Source organism: Canis lupus, chromosome X (assembly GCF_011100685.1).
Source record: "Canis lupus familiaris isolate Mischka breed German Shepherd chromosome X, alternate assembly UU_Cfam_GSD_1.0, whole genome shotgun sequence".
In the NCBI taxonomy this organism is placed as follows: domain Eukaryota; kingdom Metazoa; phylum Chordata; class Mammalia; order Carnivora; family Canidae; genus Canis; species Canis lupus.
Window position 1 is genome coordinate 105,055,656 of NC_049260.1, and position 27,291 is coordinate 105,082,946.

The 27,291-nt window shown below is 40.8% G+C and overlaps 1 protein-coding gene across 3 annotated transcripts in view; it reads right to left on the minus strand.

Annotated features, from left to right (window-relative positions):
- Window positions 1-27,291, minus strand: part of GPC4 (glypican 4) — a 117,335-nt gene that overhangs the window by 35,760 nt on the left and 54,284 nt on the right. For all 3 annotated transcript variants that reach the window (XM_038588347.1, XM_038588346.1, XM_038588348.1), the window contains exon 2: window positions 197-355. In XM_038588347.1, the coding sequence (XP_038444275.1) occupies window positions 197-355 (159 nt within the window). The remainder of the gene's footprint in view (window positions 1-196; window positions 356-27,291) is intronic.

The following is a 27,291-nucleotide window of genomic DNA, read 5'->3' on the forward strand; positions in this document are numbered from 1 at the left end:
CAATGAAGCTGGAAGGCTAACTTGCCCTTAGGGATCCAACAAGGAGAATGTCTTCGGAGAAGACAAAGGAGCTGTGAAAAAGCAATTGTATGAACTGAGCTGTTACTGTAAAATGTGACTTGCATAAAAGGTGTAAAACAAAGTCAAGAACAAAGCACATATTGATGCTTCTTTGGACCAGAGTTCCAATACCTACCATCAAACTTCTTGTAACGGGAAGCAAAGATGGCTTGCAAGTGGTTACATTGTTCGCTGACCACACTTTTGAAATCATCTTTACTTTGCAGGCTGTATTTCTCCTCCATCTCCTGAGAGCAGCAGGTATAGCCCTGGGGACAGATCTTCAAATGATCACCTGGAAGATAAAATTGTACGACAATCAATCTCCATCATCATTCATCAGGTCTAAGAGGCAAGACTTTTGCTTAAGTGCACACACTTCAATTCCACCTGAGAGGTTCCCGTAAAAGCCTAGGTATCATGTGTATCTGAAAAGTTTTATTGAAACTAAAAAAACATCAAGGCAGCTGGCTGGCTCAATCGTGTAGAGCATTCGACTCATGAACTCAGGGTCCTGGGTTTGAGCCCCATGTTGAGGGTAGAGTTTATTTAAGAAAATAAACTAAAAACATCCATTCCCTTATGGAAAAGCTAAAATAATAAAGCCACCTACAAAAGACAAAAGAACTTTCAAATCAAGAAGATTGCTATACCACAGGAGAATCAGTGTGGCCAATAAACAGTATCATTCAAGATCAACCCAAGGATTTTTTTAAAAAAATAAATTAGTCAAGATTCTATGCTAAATACTCTATAAATTATGCAAATGAGACATAAGTTTTTCTAGCTTTTGGGAGTTGACATTCCAAGAGAGGGTACCCTTAATGAATAATGATTTATAAAATATCTGACAGCCAAAGACTAAGCAAAGACACCAGAGGTAGTCACACTGTGGGGAAGCAAAGGAATAAGTGGATTTCAAGGAGTTGGTGGCCAAGAAGAAACAATGGGAGTTCACACTGGATAACTTCAGGCTTTAAGTCACAAATGGTAATGGCAAATGACCCTCAAATTTCAGACTTTCTCATCCAGTATCTTCTGCAGTTAGACACTATTTGACCTTATGATACTGGGATATGTAGCCACTCATCCCAATATAGACTGATAGCTTCCAATAAATGTAATCTTTATGAAGTAATGTAGTCCTCAGAGTCCAGAGAAATGCTTTAATATGCATCACTCCACAGCAGCCCAACCCGTAAAGTATCTCCCTCCCCTACACCAACTACATTCTGCTTGTGGTTAGCACAGGAGGGTTAGGAGGGCTTTTTTTTACTTTTAATAGATCCTGAATTCCACCCATACCTTGTTCCTCTTGCCAGAGAACACAACTGTGCTTTGCAGAGACCATACCTCTCCTTCATAATGACTAGGAGATATGGTGCCACTGAAAACCCAACCCCAACAGTTATCTAGTTTTTACACGTGTTTACAAGCATTCACTGCCATGGTTCCTCCTGCTATTGCTGTTCGTGTTCCATGTAAGATGAGAGGTCTGAAAACAAATCAAGATCGCAGGTACTCAGGAAATGAGTATGCTGAAGACATATGCACCTGTCAACCCAACCATAAGTACATACAATAAATAAAGGGCTGGAGAATGATGAGCCAATCAAACACCACCAATCATGGGAAATGAACTGAGCCATCAGCTGGCCATTGCTGCTTCTTGGCTAAGTGTGCTTAGAAGAATAAATCTTGACCTAAGACAGATATCACAGTGGCTTTGGTGATGTGGGGTACAGCAGATAAAACAAAGGTAAGCAACTTAATTTGACTAAACTAGGACTGTCAACAGCATGTATGCAAATCATTACATAATCTGATATATGCCTGATCATTCTTCCTTCTTGGCAATTAAAAAGTAGGGAGAATGTTACTGCCACACAAAAAAGGGGGAATATGTAATAAAGGACTATTGAGGGAAGGGAGGAGGGAAACAATCTTCAAATAACTTCCTCATCCAGAAAGAAACTGCTAAAAGTTTCTTTGAGCATTTTGGAAACCCTTGGTCAGCAGACAAATCTAACCCAAAAAGGAATGGGGGTGGGTAAGATTGTGTATAAGAGTTTAGAAGCTGTGAAGCTTCAGAGTATCTTAGATCTCATTAGCCAAAGAAGAAGGTTGCTAAGGCTCAGTTTTCTGCAAACATCTTTGTTACAACCAAAAACAAAACTCCCTCTTCACTGGCTTAACAAGTTCACAGTAGGACTTTGGTACTGAGACACATAATTAACAGAGAGCTATCCAGTTGTCTCCAGGTTTCAGGGTTGAGGATTTCCCCCAACATGGTCTTAACATGTGAACTAATACGAAGAACCCCAACTAATACAGCAATTGCTGTAGTTGCATTAAATAATCCATCACACACCCCACATAGAAAATTAATTGGAATGCTCAGAGTGAGAGCTTAAGACACGCAGTGCTATTTAAATGAATTATAATAAGGGGGCAGCTACTTTTTAAGATTGTCACAGGCTAAAATTCATCACATGCTGGTTTTTGAATGCCTGCAAAGATTCCATTGGGGTATGCACAGAATCTCCAAGGCAAAACAATTCATGAGTTTGGAAAATAATCCATGTTCAGGGGCTACTTATTGGATGCTATCAAAATAGGCTTCTAAGTCCAAGGGAAAGCCCACCTTTTTTCTACCGCCAATGCATACACACACAGACACACAACCTGAAGCTGGAAAACTTAGAGACAGCAGGAAAAAATAATTTTCTATACTTAAGAATGTGCTAGACAAAAAAAGAAGGTGCTAGACATTGAGGGGTATAAACTGCCCCACAGAAATTTTACACTGAGACACCCTTCAAAAATGGGTAACAGCAATAAAAGTTACCAGTAACCTGCTGAATGAAAACAGCACCATTTCCACTGACACATGAATACACTGGAGCATCAAAAAGGCCCAGCATATTGGGGCACCAAGGTGGCAGGTGAATCTTGATTTTGGCTCAGGTCATGATCTCGGGGTCATGGGACTGTGCCCCATGCCAGGCTCTGTACTCTGCACATGGTCAGCTTGTCCCCTTCCCTACTTCCCCTTGCTCTTGCATACGTGCATGCATGCTCTCATAAATAAATAAATCTTTAAACAAATAAATACATACACAAATGGCCCAGCATAGCCAGTGTACTCTGTCCATTTCATAGCCACCAGGGGCCCCTGGCAGGACCTTATGGAGACCAGCTTATACCAGAACACTGAAGTACAGATTTTTTGGCAATACCTAATTAAAAAAGAATCCACTTTCATTTTAGAGAGAAGGTATTTCCAGGAAGACTTTAATAGTAAAAGGGTTGCCTTGTATAAAGGACAACAACAGGGTTAAGGGTAGACACTTGGCTAATGCTTCTGCTGGCAAAGTCGTCTTCCTCTCTGTGCAAAGCAGCCCACTCCAACAGGCTACTTTTGCCCATGTAGCCTTGAATATGCCACTTACTCTGTCTGCATTTCTAAAAAGCATTACTTGAAAATGTAATCTGACATCTTTGCCCAAAGCCCTGTCTGAGACACACACAGTCCAAGACGCACTTGTAAATTAAATCCCAAGACATGCATACGCTACTGGGGACTCAGTGCCACAACCAATTTCTGCTGATGAGAAGTACAAGGAGGAAAGGGGGGGCAGTCTCAGTGCATTTGAAAATGGAACCAGGGCAGCCCCGGTGGCTCAGCGGTTTAGCGCCGCCTTTGGCCTAGGGTGAGATCCTGGAGTCCCGGGATCAAGTCCCACATCGGGCTCCCTGCATGGAGCCTGCCTGTGTCTCTGCCTGCCCCTCTCTCTCTCCCCTCTCTGTGTATTCTCATGAATAAATAAATAAAATCTTAAAAAAAAAAAGAAAATGGAATCAGAGCTCCGCATTCTGATAAGAACTTGAGTAAACTCATTTGATTTTTAAAAACTTAAGGGCATTTGGGTGGCACAGTTGGTTAAGCATCCCACTCTTGGTTTCAGTTCAAATTGGGATCTCAGGGTTGTGGGTTTGAGCCCCATCAGAGCCTGCTTGAGATTCTCTCTCTCCCCCTCTGCTCCTAACCATATCCCCCCCACCATCATGCACTAGCTCACTCTAAAATCAATCAATTTTTAAGATTTCTGGAGCACCTGACTGGCTCAGTCAGAAGAACATGCAACTCTTAATCTTGAATATTTTTACTTAAAGTGCCCAAAACAATTTATATTAAAAGCCAGGGCACACATAATATCTGAAAGACATTCTGCTAGGCTGCACCTGCTCCTAAAATGCTGTGTCTGAACAAGAAAGGCCTTTTCTTTTTGGAGATCTCCTTTCTAAACCTGGTGATCCTTTCTCATTTAAGAAAGATGGAACAGGGTGCCTGGGTGGCTCAGTTGGTTAAGCATCTGCCTTCAGCTCAGATCATGATCTCAGGGTCCTGGGATCGAGCCCTGCATTGGGCTCCCTGTTCAGTGGGAAGCCTGCTTCTCCCTTTCCCCCTGCCCCTGTTCATTCTCTCTTGCATTCTCTCAAAAACATAAAATTAAAAAAAAAAGAAAGATGGAGCAGTATTTTCTTGGCTGAGTGAGCAGAGGGACAATGGGATCCAGTATGAGACAGGTGGGCGCAGACAGTGCAACGGTAAGTGCTGGGCATATGCCTTTTTTTAAGGAGCTCTAGGTAATTCTGCTACATACACTTCTCTAAGAATTACTACGTGAAAGGCTTAAGCAATAGAGCCATGGAAGAGCTGGGAACAGTCATAAGCCAGTGAATTCAATGGCTCAGGTGACGATCTACAACTGTTGTTTGTTTCATCTATCGCCCTAACTCAACCTCCTCCTTCCATGACCTTTGCTGGTCATGTGGCTCTGTCCACATAGCTCTTCCAGGCTGTTTTCACTCCTTTCCTCTACCCTTACCATTCTGTGTGGCCCTCCCCCACAACTTTGGACTGCACCGAGTATGAACCTAAAGGCTTTTGTTTTTTTATTTATATTTGTTTAGAGTTCCCTGTTCTTCATTTAAAAAGCAGGGAAGTTGAAAAGGTTTTCTAAGGAAGCACCTAAAATAAGTTGCTTTTTCTACATGGCCCTAGACTTATTTTTTCTCTGTGGGTCAGTGGCCTTCTAAAGAAAAAAAGGTCCTCTAGCCCTGTCCTCTGAGGCTTGGATGAGATTCAATGAAGCATGCTTTTAAAGCATAACTCTGTGTAAAAAAAAATCACTCAAATAAGCCAAACTTTTTTCAATCATACCAGCTCTATGTAATTTCTCTTTAGTGTTGATATCCATGCCTTAGTTTTCAAAGATGAACAAAGACAATCACAGTAAATTACTACTCGATCCTGCCGAGTGTGTATTTGTTCTTTTTTGGAGGCACTTCAAATCAATGGTTAAACAAGAAGGCAATGAGAATGGGGAATCTAGTCTATCCTATAATAGGACTTGGTGGCATAACATCTGTGGAAATGTGCTTTCTCGTTTTATCTTGTCAACTTCCTTTTACCAAAGGCTGGCTCTGATGTACAAATGGGGTGTGGCCAATGTCTGTGGATGTTCAGTTGCTCATACTCACTTTCCCATAGAAAGTGTTACAGATGGATATCAGTTCCCAGGCCAGCTCTCTGCTTATTTACTATCAACTAGACTATTTTTAACCGTATCTTACAACCACTTCTCTAGGTTTTTCTCAGAAAATTCATTTTGAAGTCCGACTACATGCCAAGAAAATGTCTCTCTGATTCTCACATACTTGGGGGGAATGGTGATAGAAGAATACTTGTCACCACTAAGGTGTTAGTTTTCTGTATACATAGGAGATAAAGTTAATCTCAAGTCATTAGTCCCCCAGAGTTCTAAGTGGAGGGAACGGCGGCCAGAAACCTTTATGGGGCCCAGTGGCAGAGAACCCAGGCTTGCCTGCACCAGCAGGATTTGTAGGGCAAACGTTCTCTGCACTCCAAATGATTTTACCAATAAAACCACCAAATGCCATTAGTAAATAAGAGAGACGCAAATTGTACCCTAAGGGTGAGGGCTGCAGAGAAGAACATTTGAGAAGAACGAACTGGAAAGCACTTTGTAAATTGCAAATGTAAGAGACTGTAATTTTACATTGGTTGTTCTTGCAGAAACAGAATGCCTCACTTGGGTTTTGAAGAAAACTTAGCTCTTTACAAGGGGTTTTGAGAAAGGGAGTTTAAAAGGTTCCAAATACTTAACACAATTCAGAGGTTTTATTCTGCAAGGCTAATGGTAGTCTCAGGATAAGAAGACTCATGTGGGAAGTTAGGATCTGGGTTTGAGTCCCAGCTCTACACGACTCACGGCAGGCTCTGTGGAAAGTCAGAAAGTCACTTACCTACTAGAGCCTTACAAAAGCCCTTTGTAAACAAGGAAGCATTATGTAAATGAAAAAGTGCAATAAGGAAACAAAGACAGAAAGAAAGAAAGAAAGAACATCTATTATACCCTGATAAGCTACTGAAGTCCTCCAGGAAGAGACTTTTCTGACAACTTGTACTAGTTGAGGGAGAGGGAGGGGCTAGGCAGGCAGTACCTTCTCTCCTCTGGTTAGTTCAGGGAAATTTCTCCTTCAAGGGTGGATTTTAGGGGAGTCAAAATAGCCAGACAGGAGGTGTTGAATGGCATGCAGAAGTGATAGTGAACTGATGAAAACAAAACGCAGACATCTCAAGGGCCATCAAAAGCAAAGCCCTGGGAGCTTAAGGAGACATGATGATGGAAAAAGATATGGTATCCTAGATGGGTCCCTGGAACGGAAAAAAACATTGGGAAAAAACTAAGGAAATCGCACAAAGATGTGTATGTGAATATTCATAGTAGTATCATTCATAATGGCCAAAAGTCCATCAGCAGGGAGAAGCAAAATGTAGTATATCCGTACAATGGATCATTCAGCCATAAGGAGGAATGAAGTTCTGATACGTGCTAGAATCTCAAAACAAAACAAAACCCACGTGGCAGAATATCAAAACAAAACAAAAACAAAAACACGCCACAAAAATAACACACAACTACGCAAATGAAAGAGCCAGCCACCAAAGTCCACCTATTGTATGATTCCATTTATAGGAAATGTTTGGCATAGGTCACTTTACAGACACAGAAAGTGGATTAGTGGTTGCCTAGAGGAATGGGACATAAGGGGAGGCTACAGCTAAAAGGTAGGGGATTTTCTTTCTGGAATGATGAAAATGTTCTAAAATTGGTTTTGGTGATGAATCCACAATTCTGCAAATATATTAAAAGCCACTATATACTTTATTTTTTTTAAGATTTTATTTATTCATGAGAGACACAGAGAGAGAGAGAGAAAGAGAGAGAGAGAGAGAGAGAGAGAGAGAGAGAGAGGCAGAGTCATAGGCAGAGGGAGAAGCAGGCTGCATGCAGGGAGCCAGATGTGGGACTGACTCCAGGACTCCAGGATCATACCCTCATCCAAAGGCAGAGGCTGCTGAGCCACCCAGGCGTCCCAACCACCCTACACTTTAAAAGGGCAAACGTTTAGGATTTGAATTGTGTCTCAATAAAAGCATTAGTAAAATAAAAAAAAACTATGAATATCAAAATATGGTAGGGACTTCAAATAATAATGCGTCTTTACTGACGTATCAATTGTGACAATGTACCACACTAAGGTAAGATGCTAATAATAGGAAAACTATCCTGTGGTATCCTCCCAACTTTTGTAAATCTGGAACTCTTCTAGGATAAAAAGATTATAATTATTTTAAAGCAAGCACCAGTTTTCAAAGGAAAAAGGGGAAATGTGTGTATATGTGTCGGGGGGGTGGGCTTTCACGAAGCTTTTAAAAAATATAAACAATTGGTGTAATTTTACTAATGTGACCTACATTAAGCTATTATTTGCAGGGTGTGATTTCCCTAATCCCTCAATTGCCACTTTACTCTTTTTCTAACTCTTATTTGTTCCAAAAGTAAAACAATTCTTGCCATCAGTGTCAAGAGTTACCAAAATGATTTCTGCTCAGTTTCTAGATCTCTAAATCCATGCAGCCACAAAGTGAACTAAAAAGCAGGTTGCTGTGTAACACCAGTGCCTCTAAGCCACCTAAGAACCCCAGGAGGAATATACAATGTTCTGCTTCCCAGGAACAAAGAAAGAAAATCTCAAAAGGTTTTTCATACTCCCAGTGGGGAGGAACATATACATTAATCCACCCTCCTCTTTGCAAAAAGGAGTGAAATTACCGCACAGGATGCGCAATGCACATCGAAAGCCTTAAGTCATTTGACTCAAGCCTTAGTAAGAAAGCATATAAATTATGGTTATTATGCAGATGTAGCATTTGAGATTACCTACCAATCAGCAGGAGAAATGCAGCTAGTTAGTATTTTGCAAAACCTTGCCAAAATACAGCTCTGGAGGGCTTAACACTGCCAATTATTTTTAGGTCCACTAATCCTATAAGGTAGTCTAGAGAAGGCCAATCGGAAACACATAAATTCGGAAACTCAGTTGTATTACATTTTTCTAAGAATATCTTCCTGTAAGTGTAGTTGGAAGAGTTAGGGCTGCTACTTTAAAACTCCATGCATCATTCCAAGGAGCTTGCAACAGCTTGCAAATCCACTCCAGATAGAAATCAAGCAGGGCTTTTATTGCTTTTTAAATGATAAGCAAATTATGAACCAAAGTTTCTCTCTGGCAATCCTGGAACTCCATTTTAGTGGTAGTAAACCAAAGGTTTCCTCAAGTTAGGCCTATCAGCCCAGTGATTGAGTGGTGAGACATGCACTCTCTGCTGTAGGTTACCAGTCATTCTTGAGCAGCTAGAGCATTTGCATCGATCTTGCCCGTTTACAACCACTTTGTTCAAGGCCTCTGAGCTGGAATAGTAATACTGGTGATTAACCCCACACTCTTCAGTAATCTAGAGGACCCAATACATACTCCCTAAGCATCAGGTGCTAATGAAGGCTCACAAAACTGAGTTGGGGACTCTTCAGGGGTTGGCTAGGGGCAGGCAGGAAAAGACGAGCACTAATGAAAGAGAGCTTTTCTTGTCCGGGCTTTGGGAGTATATAACTTGGTAGCACATTTGAGAGTTTCTCTCCAACACCAATTTATAATTGTCTTTGGGCTCATAATTTAACAGAATGCCTAGAGGCATGCCTAGAGGGGTAAAGGATTCCAAACATCTCAGTTCCACATTTGGCTATCCATAAAAAAGTAGCCTAGAGACGAAATACTATTCATTGGCTAGGACATTCCTTTCTCTGGGGCCAAACAGTACTTCTGGCACGTGTGTACCCAAGCAATGATGCATCAACAATCCCTGGCAGAGCAAGGCTTCGGTAGGGTCATCTCTGAGACAGCTAGTCAGGCCAGGCTTGGAGGGCCATAGGGAGGGATTTCCAGGGTGGGGGAATGCTAGCCACCAGCATCTCCCTTTCTCTGCACACCTGCCTCTCCCCCCCCACCCCCACACACACCACCACAGTGTGCAGAAGTCTTAATGGTTGCCCCCGTGAGCAGTCTTCTGTGGGCAATCACTTAAGACTACAGAGAAAGTGGATGAGGGAGAGTATCCTCAGAAATACAGAGTGATTTTCTTTACTATTCCTAAATAATCTCTCCAGAAACCCACAGGAACCCTGTTCTCAGATAACCTGCCAAAGTCATTTTAGGTTAAGTAGCAAGACCAGAGAGGGTCAACAGCTGAGTCCTGAGTTTATCACAGGAGTGGTGGGAAATGCAGCCGATGGATGGGGAAGCTCACAGACACACACTTGCTCTAATACAAATAGGAACACCTTTCATTTCATATACATTACACAGGTCATGGCGGGTCATGAACATTTTAAAAAGTAGCTTCTCTTTTTTTAAATGGTTGTTTTCAATTTGGATACCTTGGAAAATAAAAACACTCCTAAGCTTTTTTTTTTTTTTTTTTTTACTCTCTTTCATGATACACCAAAAATTCCTCCCTCCCAAATACAGTGGGAGAATAAGTCTTCAGTAAACCCACTTTCTAGGAAAAATATACCTAAAGAACAACTCATTCATTAATCATGAATCCTCCCAAAGACATTTCTCCAAATGGCTATCTAGAAAGCTTTTTTTTTTTTTTTAAGATTTTCTTTATTCATGAGAGACACAGAGAGAGAGAGAGGCAGACACAGGCAGAGAGAGAAGCAGGCTCCATGCAGGGAACCCGATGTGGGACTCGATCCCAGGTCTCCAGGATCACGCCCTGAGCCCAAAGCAGATGCTCAACCTTTGAGCCACCCAGGAGTCCCTAGAAAGCTTTTATACTAAGTGATAGCAACATCTGCTGCTTCACATAAAGAAAAATTATTCTCTAACATCAGATTTCATGCCACATGAACCATTCTTTAAAATTCTAGCCAGATACCAATGAAATGGTGAAGAAAGAAGCATTTACATTTTCAGTGTTTGTACGTACATAATAACATCACTCAAAATCCACTTCCACAAAATTCTTGTTCGAGGTTATGGTGAGTTAGAGCTTACTGTGATACAGACTTGCATCAAATGACTCTTAATTAATCTCCATCCCATGGACATGGACAAGAGCCACAGGTGAAGAGAGGTTAGTTTCTGTAACATAAGGGGGAAAACTGCACCTTAGTGCAGGCAGATGCAGGAGGGGCAGGGTCCTCCTTTTACAGGGCTGAGTTCCAACCCTCAAAAGACCTCCTCTCCTCACCATTATCAAATACCATAGCACCTGGGCCTGCCACCTTTGGGGCATACAGCCTAGAATTTATTCCCTTTTAGCAAGTTCTTTGCTATTTAGAAAATGTTTGCTGACAGAAGTTTCTTTTTTGTTTTTTTTTTAAAGGCTTTATTTTATTTATTCATGAGAGACAGAGAGAGAGAGGCAGAGACACAGGCAGAGAGGGAAGCAGGCTCTATGCAGGGAGCCCAATATGGGACTTGATCCTGGGACTTGGGCCCAAGGCAGACAGATGCTCAACCACTGAGCCACCCAGGCGTCCCAAGAAGTAATGTTTTCAATGTCTACTTCCTCTTCTAGGTCATTTATTGGATCTCTAAGTAAAATCTGTCTTGTTCCTAATTTTGCAGAGAATGTCACCACTAATATCACTCTCCAGAAAATTATCTTTTCTATTCCATACCCTTTGCTTCCTTCTTCCAAGTCAACTGTATAATGTTTGATGGAACAGTCCCACACTTCTGTGTTGATGCCAATTATTTTAAGTTTCCTTGGTGTGCAAACTCACATATAGCTTTCTGAAAGCCTAAGTAGATCACCTGTACTGGTTTCCCTTTGTCCACACATGCTTTAGTTGCTTGAAAACCATAAAATCATTCATTGGCCAAGCATAGCTTCTCCTCAGAGAAATGATGTTGCCTTTCCCAGAGGACTGGGTTTAAGTTTTCAGTGTTCTCACTCTTGATTAGAGATTCTCCTAGCTTACCTTTATAGTGAGGAAGCCCATGTCTGATTGGGATTTATCCTAAAGGCAATCCCACTAGAGCTCCTTGGCACCACTCCATCCCCCATCTTACCTTTCAGAATCTTTCTTTTAGGATCAGACCTGTTGATTAATTACATTTTATTTGTTCCTTAGGATTAGAAAATTTGGTATTATTTATCACTTCTTGAACTGGTTACTTCCACCGGTCCACCTCACGAGATTATCTGGGAAGAGAATGCTGCCTTAAAAATTTTCCAAGCCTACATCAACAGTTTACTTTACCCAAACTAACCTTTGACCCAATTTGGCAACACAAAAACAGTAATGCAGTATTTATCAAGCACTTCTTATGTGCCAGATGCCATCCATCAGTGCAGAAAATACAAAAGGCTTGGTCTCGACCATCGAGAATTACAAAATGCTCAGACATGAATTTTATTATCGCTCTACAGGCTTTTTCTTTCTCCCTCTTACTCTATAATCTGAATTCCTCCAGCCCCTATCCCCCAGAATCTTCAAGGTCCTCTGATCTTCTCTTAGAACAAACAACTCAAGCTCAAGACAGGAGAGTTGATACTTTTCTAGGGAAATCCACCCAACCCATGCTTCTCACACTGGGGCTTCAACAGATGTGCTTCTGGAGGTGCCTTTGGACAAACTGGGAGGAAAAGTCACATACTCAAATATAACTCATGTGTTACCAGATATACACTGTGTTCATTTTTTGAGTCATCCAAAACAGTAGGTATTTGTTTGGGCTCAAAGGAGAATCTTGCAAACTCCATGGGGATATGGTTCAGCTATCTTTCTTGGTCATCAAAGCAAAATCCACAAAGCAAAAACTTCTCACACAAATGCTTTTTAGTTATTTGGCTGGACACATAAGGTCACTAAACATTCAATTTTATTTTAAAACACCCCATTTCTCAGATGTTAATGGTTTGATTAAAAAAAAATATTGGGGTGCCTAGGTGGGTCAGGAGTTGAGTGTCTGCCTCTGGCTCAGGTTGTGATCCCAGGGTCCTGGGATCGAATCCTGCATCAGGCTCCTGGCGGGCAGCCTGCTTCTCCCTCTACCTATGTCTCTGCCTCTCTTTCTAGGTCTCTCATGAATAAATAAATAAATAAATAAATAAATAAATAAATAAATAATCTTTTAAAAATAAATAAAATAAAAAATTTTTTAAATTTAAAGTATCAAACTCTGATCACTTAAGGCTGAACTTCCCTAAACTTATATTCCAAATGACAAGAAATCATTGAAATGGCCTCATTCAATTTCCCCAACTGAGTTCTCAGGAAAAGAGCTTTTAGGCCTTTGGGTGACCAACACACCAAATAGCAAAGGAGTTGTGATACTACACAATTCCTCCGTGCCACACTAGGAGTAATCTCTGTTTGTTCTGGGCTCTGAAACTGATAAAACGGTGCTTGAAGCAAAATGCAAGGTATCAGTTAGGGAATTCTTCAGCTGGGCTACCATGCCAAGCTACCTACCATTTTACTCTTATTTCTTAAATATCGCAGAGAGGGAAAAAGAAAGGCAGATCTTGGGCACGAAATTGAAGTATTAATGTGATTATTTAGGACTTAAAAAAATTTACTTCCTTAAGGAAGAAGATGAAACAATGATTGCTGCTTTGCCAACAAGTGACAAGGAAAAGAAAGAAAACCAGTCATTTGCTCTGCATTCAAGTCCCTACAGGCCTATTCAATTCCTGACCATCCTCACCTGCCAGATAAGAGGCCTCATCATAGTTACCCCAGGGCCACATAGATGTGAATGTTTCAAAAAAACAAAAACAGAAAAAGCTAGTGCAATGGAGGTAGCCTGGCCCTCATTACTGCAGAACTGTCAGATAATCAAGAAAGAAGGGCTGCCTATTACCATCTTTGCTTTGGGTAGGGATGAAAGGAAAGAGGCCATTCTAGTGTGAGCCTCTAAGAAGAAAAGAAAGTTGCTGTCAGAGGGCTGACATTGGAGTCACTGCAGAATGGTGCCATCATAGAACCTAAGAAAGGCAGCAGAGCTTCAGAAACCTAGGCAAGGACAGACCGGGTGGCTCAGTGGTTTAGCGCCGCCGTCAGCCCAGGGCGTGATCCTGGAGTTGCAGGATTGAGTCCCATCATCAGGCTCCCCGCATGGAGCCTGCCTGCCCGCCCCCCCCCCCCCCCCCCCCCGTCTTTCATGAATAAATAAATAAAATCTTGAAAGGAAAGGAAAGGAAAGGAAAGGAAAGGAAAGGAAAGGAAAGGAAAGGAAAGGAAAGGAAAGGAAAGGAAAGGAAAGGAAAGGAAAGGAGGAAGAAAGAAAGAGAAAGAAAGAAACAAACCTGGGCAAGAGTTGAGCTTGAGACATATGTTCATCATTCAGTGTCAGAAGCTTGCTATGGACTGGAGGACTGGAGCAACTGAGTAAGTGGGTGTGCGTTTCATTATGTCAATATCCAACTTGCCTTCCATATATCTTTTGGGTCATGGGTCAACTGCTCACTTGTAAAGCAATGAATTTGGTCAAATATCTGATCCCAAGGAAGTTCCAATCACTCTCCCAGTGTCAGAATGTGACCCATCATCAAGGCCACAGGAGTGAGAAAGAACAGACAAGAAATGGGTGAGGGACAAAGATAAGGAAGTTGGTATATGACCCGGGGCTGAGGAGTGGCAACCTGGCACCAGGGCCTCACGTTCCACAGCAACTCTTACCAAGCAGAGGGACATGTTTTCCTCCCTAGTTTCCATTACACAGAGGCTGCAGATGGCACACCATTACTACTGCAATTATTGACTATAATTATGAAAATCTGCTATCTTTGATGTGATAGCAAAAATTATTAAAATGGCCCTTCTTAGAAAAAGAAGGGCAATAAATATAGCCTCCTTTGCAAAATTCGATGACCAATTTCATACCAGAACCTTCTGCCAGAAAAGAGATCGTCAGTTTAATATACTTGCTTTCAGCTTCTCCCCTTCAAGATGTTTTATCCCATGTGGAAAATGAATAGTGACATGTGGTTCATGACATATTTTAAGAGTATACTTAAGGGTGCTTCAAAGGAAAATAAAAGGGTAAACTTCTCCTTGCAGACACACACATGTGATTTGCACAAGCTCCTAGATTTTTCTGCTCCCACAGTACCCAACAAGAGGTAATTTTTGAAATAGTCACTGGGCGCCTGGCTGGCTCAGTCAGTGGAACATGCTTCTCTTGATCTTAGGGTTGTGGATTTGAGTCTCACGTTGGATGTAGAGACAACTTTAAAAAAAAAAAAAAACTTCAAATTAAAAAATGAAAATAAAAGTCTTCATTTATGAGAATGAGAACAAATGGCAATAGATAAATGTCAGTCTTGGTTTAAAAAGGTAACACTTGGTGGTGCTGTGCTTATCTGTTGGAATTAGTACATATTTTCATGTACTTAAATGGTATTGGTAACTAGAAATATCAAAAGTGAAGGGCTCACTTTGGTCTCTTTGTCTTCTATAGGATCACAAACCGTGCAAGGTCACATTTTAATTCTTTTCTTAATCTACCTAATCTTAGGTTGAAACTAAGTCATAATCCCAAGTGTAGCCCATGTTAAAAGAGCACATACTTTAACACAGTGCAAGATTTTTTTTTTTTTCTCGATGTCAAAAACTTTTTTGTAGTAGGAACCTAGCATTTGGTCTCTGTTGTTATTCTTTTTTTTTAATTTATTTTTTATTGGTGTTCAATTTACTAACATACAGAATAACCCCCAGTGCCCGTCACACATTCACTCCCACCCCCCGCCCTCCTCCCCTTCTACCACCCCTAGTTCGTTTCCCAGAGTTAGCAGTCTTTACGTTCTGTCTCCCTTTCTGATATTTCCCACACATTTCTTCTCCCTTCCCTTATATTCCCTTTCACTATTATTTATATTCCCCAAATGAATGAGAACATATAATGTTTGTCCTTCTCCGACTGGCTTACTTCACTCAGCATAATACCCTCCAGTTCCATCCACGTTGAAGCAAATGGTGGGTATTTATCATTTCTAATAGCTGAGTAATATTCCATTGTATACATAAACCACATCTTCTTTATCCATTCATCTTTCGTTGGACACCGAGGCTCCTTCCACAGTTTGGCTATCGTGGCCATTGCTGCTATAAACATCGGGGTGCAGGTGTCCCGGCGTTTCATTGCATTTGTGACACAGTGCAAGATTTTTAATCATATTCTGGTAATCAGTTTCAGAAGGGGCCATTTCAAAAGCTGAAGCTAAAGCAAATGTCCAGCATTATAAGCCCTGCTTTTTTGCAAATGATGACTTATGTCAGAATAAGTCTGACCAGGCTAAGTGGGGTATCTCTATTTTTACTATATGATCCCAGCTCAATACAAAAACATCAACTAATCTAACTCAAGTATAAGTCTTCTTTGATAAATCAATCATACAGAATATTAATGCTACAATAAGCTTGGAGAAGAACCACAGTTTAATCTCAAGTTTCACAAACATTTGAGGAGGTGCTTGGTGGCACAAGCCTGAGCTTTCATTTGGCCTATATGACCAGGTTGAGTATGGGTAAATGTGGAGCATACTTATAAAAAGGTATGGTTTGGGGGCACCTGGGTGACTCAGTCGGTTAAGTGTCTAACCCTTGGTTTCAGCTCAGGTCATGATCTCATTGACTGGGAGATCAGAGCCTTGCTTCAGGCCCTGGGCCCTGCACTCAGCGGGAATCTGCTTGAGATTCATTCTCATTCTCATTCTCTCTCTCTCTCTCTCTCTCTCTCTCTCTCTCTCTCTCCCCCTGCCCCTCCCCCCTTGGCATGTGCACTCTCTCTAAAATAAATGAATCTTTTTGAAAAAGGCATGGTTTCATCATTGTGAGATTAATCCTCATGATTTGTGGGAACAAACAAACACAAATTATGCCAGGGATTATTACGAAATGAGCCTGTGTTTAAAAAAAAGAAAGAAAGAAAAAAAAAAGTCATGACGCATCTTGCTTATTGGTTAAAAGTCTTATAATAGCACTGACAAATTTGGTGGCCCTGGAAGAGTAGACAGAAGCCAAGCTTCTTTTTCAGTACCAAACAAATGAAGAAAGTCACAACAAGTAGGATGCTCACTGAATAAAGGGAAGAGAAAAGCTTTCCATACACAGTATTGGCCCTAAGTCTTTGAGGCAGGTAGGCTCCACGTGATATAAAGAGCTTCACTTAAGGACATTTGAGTTAAACAGGCTTGAATCTGAACTCAATTCTGTGCAACTCTGGTCAGTCTCTTCACTTCAGAGACAATTTCATCTTCTAGAAAATAAGGACAAAACTAGAACCTACCTCACAGAATCACTGAAAGCATTAAATGTATATGATGCCTCGCTCGATAATAGCTATCATTATAAATACTGCCATCAGAAAGACTCTCTATTCCTCAGAAGGGGGGGTCCTTTCTAGACCTCGGGATTGGCTATATATTTAAAGGAAGAGTGTTGTTTTCTTGTTACTCTTCTACTAGTAGTAGTCGTCATCATCTTTCGGAAGCATTTATTTTTAAAATTTACCCACCAAAGAGCAATTTAGCTTTATTTAGCCAAATATAAACTGTCTGTTGGTAAAAATCCAGGCTACAGCAATACCACTCTGGGATTACAGGCTAGAAAATCTTCTCTTTAATTCTGAAATAGCTGTTATGACCCTGGAGATTAATGAAAAACAAAGATGGACTCATATGAAACTGTCATTGTTTTAGGTCAAAAAGGCTAAGTATCAGAGATTTTATATAGCCTACACCTGATTATTTTGAGGAATCAACTTGGCATTAACATCCAAATATCATACATATCAACTGTTTGCATTCTAGAATTCCTGCATTCACGAATATGATTCAGAACAGTAAAAGAATATTTACTTCCTTAAATGTGCACCTTGCTTTTTACAAATGTGTGTGTCTAGGGTGTGCACTATGTCACTGCACCTGTCCCGACACATGATGGCCTCCTCCTTCATGGCCGATTGTTTTGCTGAAAGCACACCCTGCTCTATCAAATAGAAGTAGATGATTCAGACATTTAGAATATCTAAGGATAAACATATGTCAGAGAAAAAAAAAAACAAAAAAAAAGGAAAGAGAAAAGAAAAAAAATCAACAAACCCACCCTGAGATGAAGGGAGTTTGTTCCCTGTCACATCAAAGGGAGGGAGAACAAAGATGGAAATGACAGCTCCCCGCACAATTGTGACACATTTAAGTGCCATTTTTTTGATGTTTCCGATGAGAGTGTATCGACCTCAGATCGTCTGTCAGTTTAGCACCTGATCACCTCCTTATACTCTATTTCTTAAATATTTCTGTCAAATACATCTTCCTCTGCTAGGTTTTAGATGGGCACCATATATTTCCCTCCATTGCCCTCTTCCGATTATGCAGAAGATTCACAGACACGAATAAGAAAAAGAAAATTCATCAACATAATGCTTAACCTGCCAAGATGTGTAGGCAAGGTTTGGAGATGAAAAATGATGGCTTCCTGAACAAGTGTTTCTAGAAGTGTGTAGGAGGAGTGTGCAGAGAGGGAGGGAGGAACAGGTGCATTGGGAGATACCCTGGCCTTGGTCCTTAGTAGCATATAGGAAGGAGGGCACCACATAATCAATCAGATCAACAAGCATGTAATGGCAATCACAGCACTAATTCAACAGTGTGATTGGGAAAAGAAAAGTTCCAAACCCATTAAACGTAGTTTTCCTTATTTTAGGCTAAGAAGCTCTGGCAAAACCAGGCATTATTGAGGGAGAAAGAAAGAGTTCCAAGAGTAAACAACGTGCAAGATGCCTAGAGATTGGTTTAAAAATAGAGAGAAAAACAAGCCTTACCTATTGTTACCTCAGAGTAAGTGCTCCCAAGTACTTAAGATTTAGAGAGGGCTGCAGAGAGAAGGGAACCGTTTGTGTGGCTAAAAGGCAGAGTGAAAAGAAGTGAAGGTATCTTTGATGAGATAAAGAGCTAGTCCAGACGGAGAAGAGAGAAAAGCCCATAAGGCACTGCAGATTAGACACAACCTAAAAAACAGGCAGGAGCAACTTGCAAGAGATTGCAAAGCCAAGAGAATAAGAGGCTGTTTTTGCTCTATCAAAGGGAGGAAGCCATTTAGAGCATCGGCCGACCCACTTAATCACAGTCACCAGACTAAAAAGGAGATGGTCGATAGACTGAATGAATTCTTTGTCTTCTAAGGAGATTCGCATTCCCAAACCAGAACACTGAACTCCACAGGTCAGAGGTACTAGATCAAATAGTGGTAAACATGATGCTCTGCATCTAATCAACAAACCAGTAGTAGATAAATCACTGTGACCAGATGGTATCCACCAGCCAGTTCTGAAGTAAGTCAAGAGTGAAATTGTTTTGGCCAACATGTGTAGGTCGACTTTACAAACAGCCACTGTGCCCAAGAGACTGGTGCTTGTCAATGCGATTCCTAAGCTATTCATAAGAAGGGTTCCAGAAGGGACCCTGGGAAGTAGAAACCAGGAAGACTCATTTCCATATCAAGCAGGCTGGCAAACTTTACAATAAAGGTGCAATCACTACACATTACAAAAGTAAAGCCTATGGGTGAAGAGAAAAATAATTTGGCCAAGGAGACAAATCGCGTTCATCTAATAAACCAGAGCTCCTGGGGTGGGCAGTGCAAGAATAATATGCAGTTGGATAAAGGGACCCCTGAAGATCAAATGTACAAGGGTGTTAAAAACACAACAGAAAATAATACCCACGCCACTATGTCCTGGCACTGAATCTTGAGAGAGAAAGAGGGAGCTCAGCAAAATTTGAAAGTTGGATGAAAAGACAGGGGCAGTTCATTTCAGAGATGTGGGAGAGACAAAAGAAGATAAATTAAGGTTCAGTGTGGAAAGATGGGAATCTTATTTCTTTTAATCAAGCATATGGAGAGGCTTTAAGTATTCTTTTTATAGTCTCCTGATATACTGAACATATTCAACAACCAACCCTAGAAGTAGAGCAATGGCTCATTTACACACTGCTTCAACTTTTCGAACACCCCAAAAAGCAAGGGAAGCCTTGGTCTAAACAGAAACAAACAAACAAACAAAAAAGGATAAGTGGGATCCCTGGGTGGCTCAGCGGTTGAGCACTTGCCTTCAGCCCAGGGTGTGATCCTGGAGTCTCAGGATCGAGTCCCACATTGAGCTCCCTGCATGGAGCCTGCTACTCCCTCTGCCTGTCTCTGCCTCTCTCTGTGTGTCTCTCGTGAATAAATAAATAAAATCTAAAAAAAAGGAGAAGAAACAAAAAAGGTTAAGAAAAAAACATTCAAAGTCTGTAAAATTTGCTGTAGAAAATTGGAGCCACCCTCTGAGACACAGACTTTATTTTGCACGCAAATATTCCAGTTGCATGTTTAACCAACTCTGCTGTCTGATTTCTAGACATTCAGCTCTGCCCTGGATGAAAAGAGCCCTGAGGACTGACTGCTTTAGTGAACCATTTCTTAAATGATTTTCATGATGACCCTGAGTCTTCCTTTCTTCCTTAACTGATTACAGTTTGTATCCTCTTGTTTATAAGCCAGGGGAATAAATATTTCAGAAATATTTTCATTGAAATGTTTAGAACATTTTTAAAAACTATTTGGTATGTGAAAGAGTAATTATCTGGAAAAATCTCTTACTCAAAATATTTCCTTTTCAGATGAAGCAAGATAACGAAGATGTTATTTTAAAGCCACAACCATTAAGGTCAACAGTTGGAACAGGATGCAACTCAAAAGCTTCACAGAAGTTCTAGATGTATTCAGAGAGCAGATCAACAGGGTGATTTATTAAGGAAAATTCACTTGTTTTGTATATATTTAGATTCTTTGAATTTGTGTTCCAAAAAAGAACATTCATTTTCCTTCCACCTGACCACGGTGTCCTTGCCAGAGACACAACTGACCAGAGAACTGACCCATGTGGCAAGGCTATTTTTCCTTTCAAAAGACATCAAACAGCGGATTCATATTAGCAAAAACATTAATCTCAGAAGACTTAGAAGAAAAGAGTTAAGTAAATGTGAAAATAAGGTTTATTTCTTAGAATGGGCTTATTTATTTCTTCAAACACATAATTTCCCCATTGAGAAGAGAGATTCTGCTAACTGCACTCCTCACCATTCTTAATTCCTCTCAAGACAAGCCTGGTTTAGTGAAGGAAACATATCCAACATATTCGAGAAGAAAACAAAAATAAGATGCTTAAGGAAAACCAAATCTCAAGCCATGTACCTTTTAGGGCAGGCCACTGTGCACATCAGAAAAGCACCATTTTCGGTCTTTGTCATAAAAGGTATGAAGTGCTCCAGAAAATGAAATGGAACAAGCACTGGGTAACAGCATGGAAGGTCAAAATACCAATGTTTCCTGGAAAACTAAATTCATGCAGAAGTTCTATCATTCCTTCTCCTTCCTATCAGAATACCCAAATGCAAAAGTTACTCCTCTCTCACAGAAAAGAAAAGGTCGCAAGGCAGGATTCTGAGTAAGGAGAAGACTCCTGAACAAATCAAATACTGAATCATGGAAACAAAGATACTGAAGAAAAGATGGGGCAGGGAGAAACTGTGGCTCACTCATTTTCATCCTAAAAAGGCCAGTGTACAAAATGTCACATACCATATCTGTACCCTACATATGACACAGTACTAATGTTCTACATTTGAAAGAATGAGTTAAGAACGGTTTTACAATTTTAAATAGCCTTGTTCTGCAGACTGAACTTTGATATAAACCCATCATTGCTCCCAGTCTCTCACAGGGCATTTTATAAATGAACGTGTGTGTGGCCATGGATGGCACTTAGCACTGATATTCGGAGATCATTTCTTTAGAACAATGGCCTCTTAACATTTCCTACTTCTTAGCGGGATCAGACACTAAAAGCGCCAGAGTAATGCCTTGCTAAAGAAGGGATGAAAAGCTTACAATATTGCCAGCATTTCCGAGAGAAACAAACATCCTCTGTGAGGGCTGTCCTGAAAACAGCCCTCTGTGGTGGCTCACACAATCTTTATTTCATGAAAACCTACACAATGGTGACTTTTCAGTGAAAGCTTGTCAACTCCTGGTTTCCTCTCAGATAGCTGCTGTGGGTCCAGACCCCCTCAAACTCCTTCCACCACACAGCTATCTCCAACTAAAAAACAGGTAAGTCAAGTCAGAAGAGCCTGGCTAAGGGTAGGGAGGGGAAAGGGGAGGATGGGCTTCTTGGCAAAACAAGTGGTGGTGATGGTTTGCTCTTTGGACAGAAAGCTGGGTCAGGCATCACAGGGAGCTGGGAATGCCATGGCTGAGAGGTCAAGAGGCTCCTAGGTCAGTGTCATCACCACTACTGGTTCTATAACAGGAAATGAACCACATATGCGTGCCCTCAGCCAACAATCTGACAAGTAATGCTTGTTTTTAAACACATAATTTTGCTGTAATGCTTGTGTCGACCCGGGTTCCACATGTTGAAACAGAACACATGATGGTAGTTGTAGGTGGTACTTTGGAAGTAATTAGGTCATGAGGATGGAGCCCCCATCAATGGGATTAGTGCCCTTATAAAAGGGGCCCTCACAGCAGGCAAGGAATCTTTGGGGCACCCCGACCTTGGGACTTCCCAGCCACTGAAACTGTGAGAAATACACTTCTGTTGTTTAAGTCACACAGTCTCAGGGATTTTGTTATAGGAGCCAAAACAGACTAAGTAAGAAAAGCTAGTTTTTTCTCACACCTTTACCCAAACACCCTCAAGCCTTTTATTATGAAAATATGCCATTTACTGGCTGCTCACCTGCCAACATTTACTGCGTTCTCCCTAGGATGGAAAACAGTGAAATAAGGTTAGGTGTTAAGTAAAGGCTATCAAAGTTTCCAACCACTAAGAAGTGGAAGAGATCCATGGCCTTGAGATCTGATTCCCTCAGTTCATGGAAGAAAAGATGAAGTTCCCTGCAAATGTGAGTGAAACTGTCCACAGCGGCACGGTACGAAGTCATCCGGGATCTCCTGCCACCCAGTTTGATATTCCTTATCAATCAAGTGAACCCTGACATTAACCATTAGGAAAAAGCAAATGGGAAATTCATGAGTCCAACATAGTGCTAGACCCAGTGCTCATCCCCCACCCCCAACCATTTAGTATCTTCCCCCAACTATTCTTTAATTAAAATATAATTCATAACATTTAATGTGTACAGTTCATTGGGTTTTAGTTTATTCACCGAGTTGTGTAATCACTATCTAATTCTGGAACTTTTGCATCATCCCAAGAAGAAATTTCATTCCTATTAGCAGTCACTGCCACTCCATTCCCCCAGCCACCCATACACATCAGGTCTAGGCAACCACTAAGCTCTGTTCTGTCTCTGTGGGCTTGCCTATTCTTGACATCTTATATGAAAGGAAGTGTACATGTAGTCCTTTTGTACTGGCTTTCTTCATGAAGCATAAAGTCCTTAAGGTTCATCAGTTGTAATGTCTCAGTGCTTCTTTCCCCTTTTATGGCTCTATGTTATTCTGAGTGGACTGCACCAGGTTTTGTTTATCTATTTACCAGTTGATGAATATTTTAATTGTTCCTACCTTTTTGCAACCATGACTGCTGCCACAAACATCCTTAAATTATATTATTTATTATATTATTTGCTTTTTATTTTGACATTGGATACAGACATTGATAGGAAGCCCTTAGCAACACTAAAATCTTAGTAATATCCAAACTTACTTTTGCTTTCTTTTTTTCTTTGCCCAAAGGGTTTCAAATTCTCTTAGGTATATACATACCTAGGAATGGAAGCTCTGGGTCACATGGGCCAAAAAGTCTATGCTGAACTTTTTGAGAATCTGCCACCCATCGACTTTTCGGAGGTAACAATTCCATCTGGACCGGCCTCAGATATAAGCTTAACACAAGTTATTGGTCTCCACAAACTAGCTGCTCTGGCCACCAGAAACAACAATGACATTTAAATTGGGAGTGATGACCAAATCAAAACAAACCCCAAAACATGGGTTTTAATCTCTCAAATAAGAAAACACACTTAAATTTAGTCACTACTTCCTGTTTTCATCCTAAAATTTAGATGAGGCATTCTGAACTTCAATACACACGCATAATTGTAAAAGTGGAATGAAATGGTAAATAAGAATCAGATACCCACCTTTCTTTAATAACTCCCATGTGAAATACATCTTTCAGATATGGTAAAAGGAATACATAACTTTCTGGATAGGAACACAACAAATTATCTCAAAGAGATGTAGATATGAGTGCTGCTGAAAAATCTAAGAATATCCACTGTTCCTGACACAGCTAAAAACTCTGCTTCCTAGAGTTACTAAAACATTTAAGACAGTCCCATTCTCTAAATTAAGAGACCTTACTAATGCAGACATTATCAACTCATTTTAGGAGGATAGCCTAGGTGGGTAAATGGTCATTCTTGTCAAAGATGGGGGTGGGCAGCAATGGGCCTATCTTGGAGAGTCACGGAGCTTGTTGATTTCTTTTCATTCTGAAATTCTTTTTATTCATTACTAAGGCTGCTGGGCAGAGCATTTTCCATGATCACTGCTGCAGATTTTTAGCCCCAAAGCCAAATACTTTTTTACAACCTCCTCAATTTGTTTCTTAATGTTTTATTCTATTTCAACTATAGTTTTTTGATGGCTGCCTGTAAGGCACAACCCCCCCCCCATGGTTTCCACTTGATTTTTAAAACTTCACCTTTTTATCCCAATTTCATTAACCTTTCACCACTCCCATGCTTGCTCTACCTATATTCCCACAAGCTATCTTTTTCTTCTCTAGTCAATGAACATTTATTGGCTACCTCATATATATCAGGCATGGTGCCAAATTCTGAGGGTAAGAAATGAGCACATTCTCTGCCCTAAAGGAGCTCAGAGTCTAGTATAGATTATCTCGGCAGTGCGTCCTCCTTCTCATTTCCATCACAGTTATGACACCATCTTCCCAAGTGTCCATGTCAAAACCATCTCTTTGAGAGCCTGCTGAGTCTGAGATTTGGCTATCTTGGTGTTTCCTGTTCCCAGGAGACCCTCTACAACGGGATACAGACACTGATAGGGTAATCTCTTCAGAACATGAGAATCTTCAGAATCTCCACCCTTATTTAATAAATCAAAGTTGGAATGATTTTTATTTTCAAAGGTTTTTTTTTTTAAATCACAGTCTGTAGGTTTTTTATTTTGGGGTAGAAAAAGGAAACAAGCCTGTTAAAACCTGCAAGTATGCACTATTTACTGCATTACTCATCTTTCCTAAATAGTTGCAGCTGTTCTGCAAGTTTTTCTATGCAAAACTATGGGGCAACATCCTACACTGGATGCTAGGTTAGAGGGCATACGTTTTAGACAATAAGATCAGAATGGCAAATGGCTGGATGGTGAAATATTCACAAGCAATCCCTCAGGAGCTGTACAGAAAGAACAGAATACTGTAGCAGGACATTCATCAGCTCTCCGGGTGTTTACATGCCTTCTCAAGTTCTTATCAGCTTCATGGATTTCAGGTCAAATGTAATGAAGGCATGAATCAGGTATGCATGGAGAGGATTCAAGTTTAAAAGTATTTCAGTTCATAATATCAAGTTCCAAGACCCAAGCTCCAAATGTTATCATTACATAAAAGTATACACATATGTTTTCAATGGTTCTGTTCAGTGGTTCCCATACTGTGGGTCTTAAGAGGTATTTTTCCAAAGTCTATGGATTTACAGGTCTGCCAAGGACTCTCTGCACGCTGAATACCATCTCACTTACAGAACACACTATAGTTTTCTTGGACTACAAAAGGTTGGGATCCACTGCAGCCAACACTCGGCACTACTGTGCAGGGAGATCAACAGGTAACAGAATGTAGGCAGTTCACGAGACTGTGTGAGCAAAAAACAGTTGCAGGTAAAAATCCGATGAGCTGGTACACTTAAGACAAATTATCAGAATGGTTTAGGAAAGGATGGTGAACCCTTCTCACTTATGTACACTCAAGCAAACGGTCACCACAGAGGACACCAACCCACATCCTGGTGGAGCAAAAAGAGAGAGGACAACATTGCACAGTATCATCTAAGAAGCAATGATGAATAAATCAGAAACTATGGTCCTCGAAGTGACGACCACTAAGTGGCTGTGAGATGTGGGGCAAGAATCCCCCTCTCTGGCTCTCAAAGACTTCATTCTGTAAAATGACTTTTACCTCCTGTCTGGCTCCAACATTCAGAGGAGCTCTAAGATCGTATGTTCCCATGATTCTGTTTCTCAGAGGCACCCAGGGGCCTCCTGTGGAGGGCAGAGTTGACAAACGTTAACCCCCAAATGAGCTCCTAGACTGCATGCCTCTGCAGCAGCCAAGGGTTTATTTAATTCACCTGAGCATCCTGAGGGCCACAGGAGCTGGGTGAATTGCTCTCAATAAATACTTGTTTTGGATGAATGTGAGGGCCAGAAAGGGCTTATGACCACAGATGAGTATCAAATCTCTCACCGCCTAGTCAAGTGAGGTCCTTAGAGATTCGTAGGGAAATCTTCTGATAATTTCTGATTCTTTCTGCAGTGAATGTACTTTCTCTTCCCTAACCCTGCCTCTCCAAGCTCAACGGCAATTTCTACATTCTGCATTTAGTAGCAGGCCAAATAGGGTAGCTGTATTTTAATAGATTATGTATGAAACTAAAGCTATGTCTACCTCTGCAGGGTGGTTCAGTTTTATACATTCCAATCTCTGAACGCCAAAAGCTGGGAACCAGCAGGGCTTTCAGTCCATTACATCTGCAAGGCTGGAAGCCGGCCAAGGCTAATGGGGGGACATTTTTAGAGATAATAAACCGGCCCCTCTGCAGACTTTTGCTTTAGAAGCCAATTTAAACTTACACCACTGACAAACAGAATATGATTCCCATTCTATCAAAGGGTGAAGGACTGAAAAGCAGTAATGAATTAAAGCAAAACACTCTTCCCATGGCCACTGACAAGACTAACCTACCCTCAAGTGAAAACCTAGCAGGATGGAGATAAGGCCATAGGACCAATTTCATAAATTGTAGCCAAACAAAGCATTTAGCTTTCAGGATCTCAGTTTCCCCTTTCACACTGGATGCCCTGTAGGCTATTTCCAGTTCTAGTGTACTCTGGTCTTTATTTAACTTTTCAATTAAAAGAATCCAGGGGAAAACAAACTATTGGGATTACATCAAGTGAATAAGCTTTTGCACAGTCAAGGAAACCATCAACAAAAGGAAACCCCAACCTACTGAATGGGAGAAGAGATTTGCAAATGATATATCCATCCATTAGAGGGTCAATATCCAAAATATACAAGGATGTCATAAAACTCAGCACTGAAAGAAAACATAATAATCTCATTAAAATAGGCAGGGGACCTGAATAGACTTTTTTCAAAGAAGACATGCAAAATGCCAACAGACATGAAAAGATGAAAATCATCAATAATCACCAGGGAAATGCAAATCAGAACCACAATGAAATATCACCTCACACCTGTCAGAATGGCTAGTCTCAAAAAGACAAGAAATAACAGGTGTTGGCAAGGATGTAAAGAATGGGGAACCATCGGGGGGCCTGGATGGCTCAGTCTGTTGACCATCTGGCTCTTGGTTTTGACTTAGATCATGATCTTGGGATCCTGAGATTGAGCCCCATGTCAGGTTCCATATTCAGTGCCGTTTGCTTGAATGCCCCTCCCACTGCTCGCCCTCTAAATAAATATGAAATAAAATAAATCTTGAAAAAGAATAGGAAA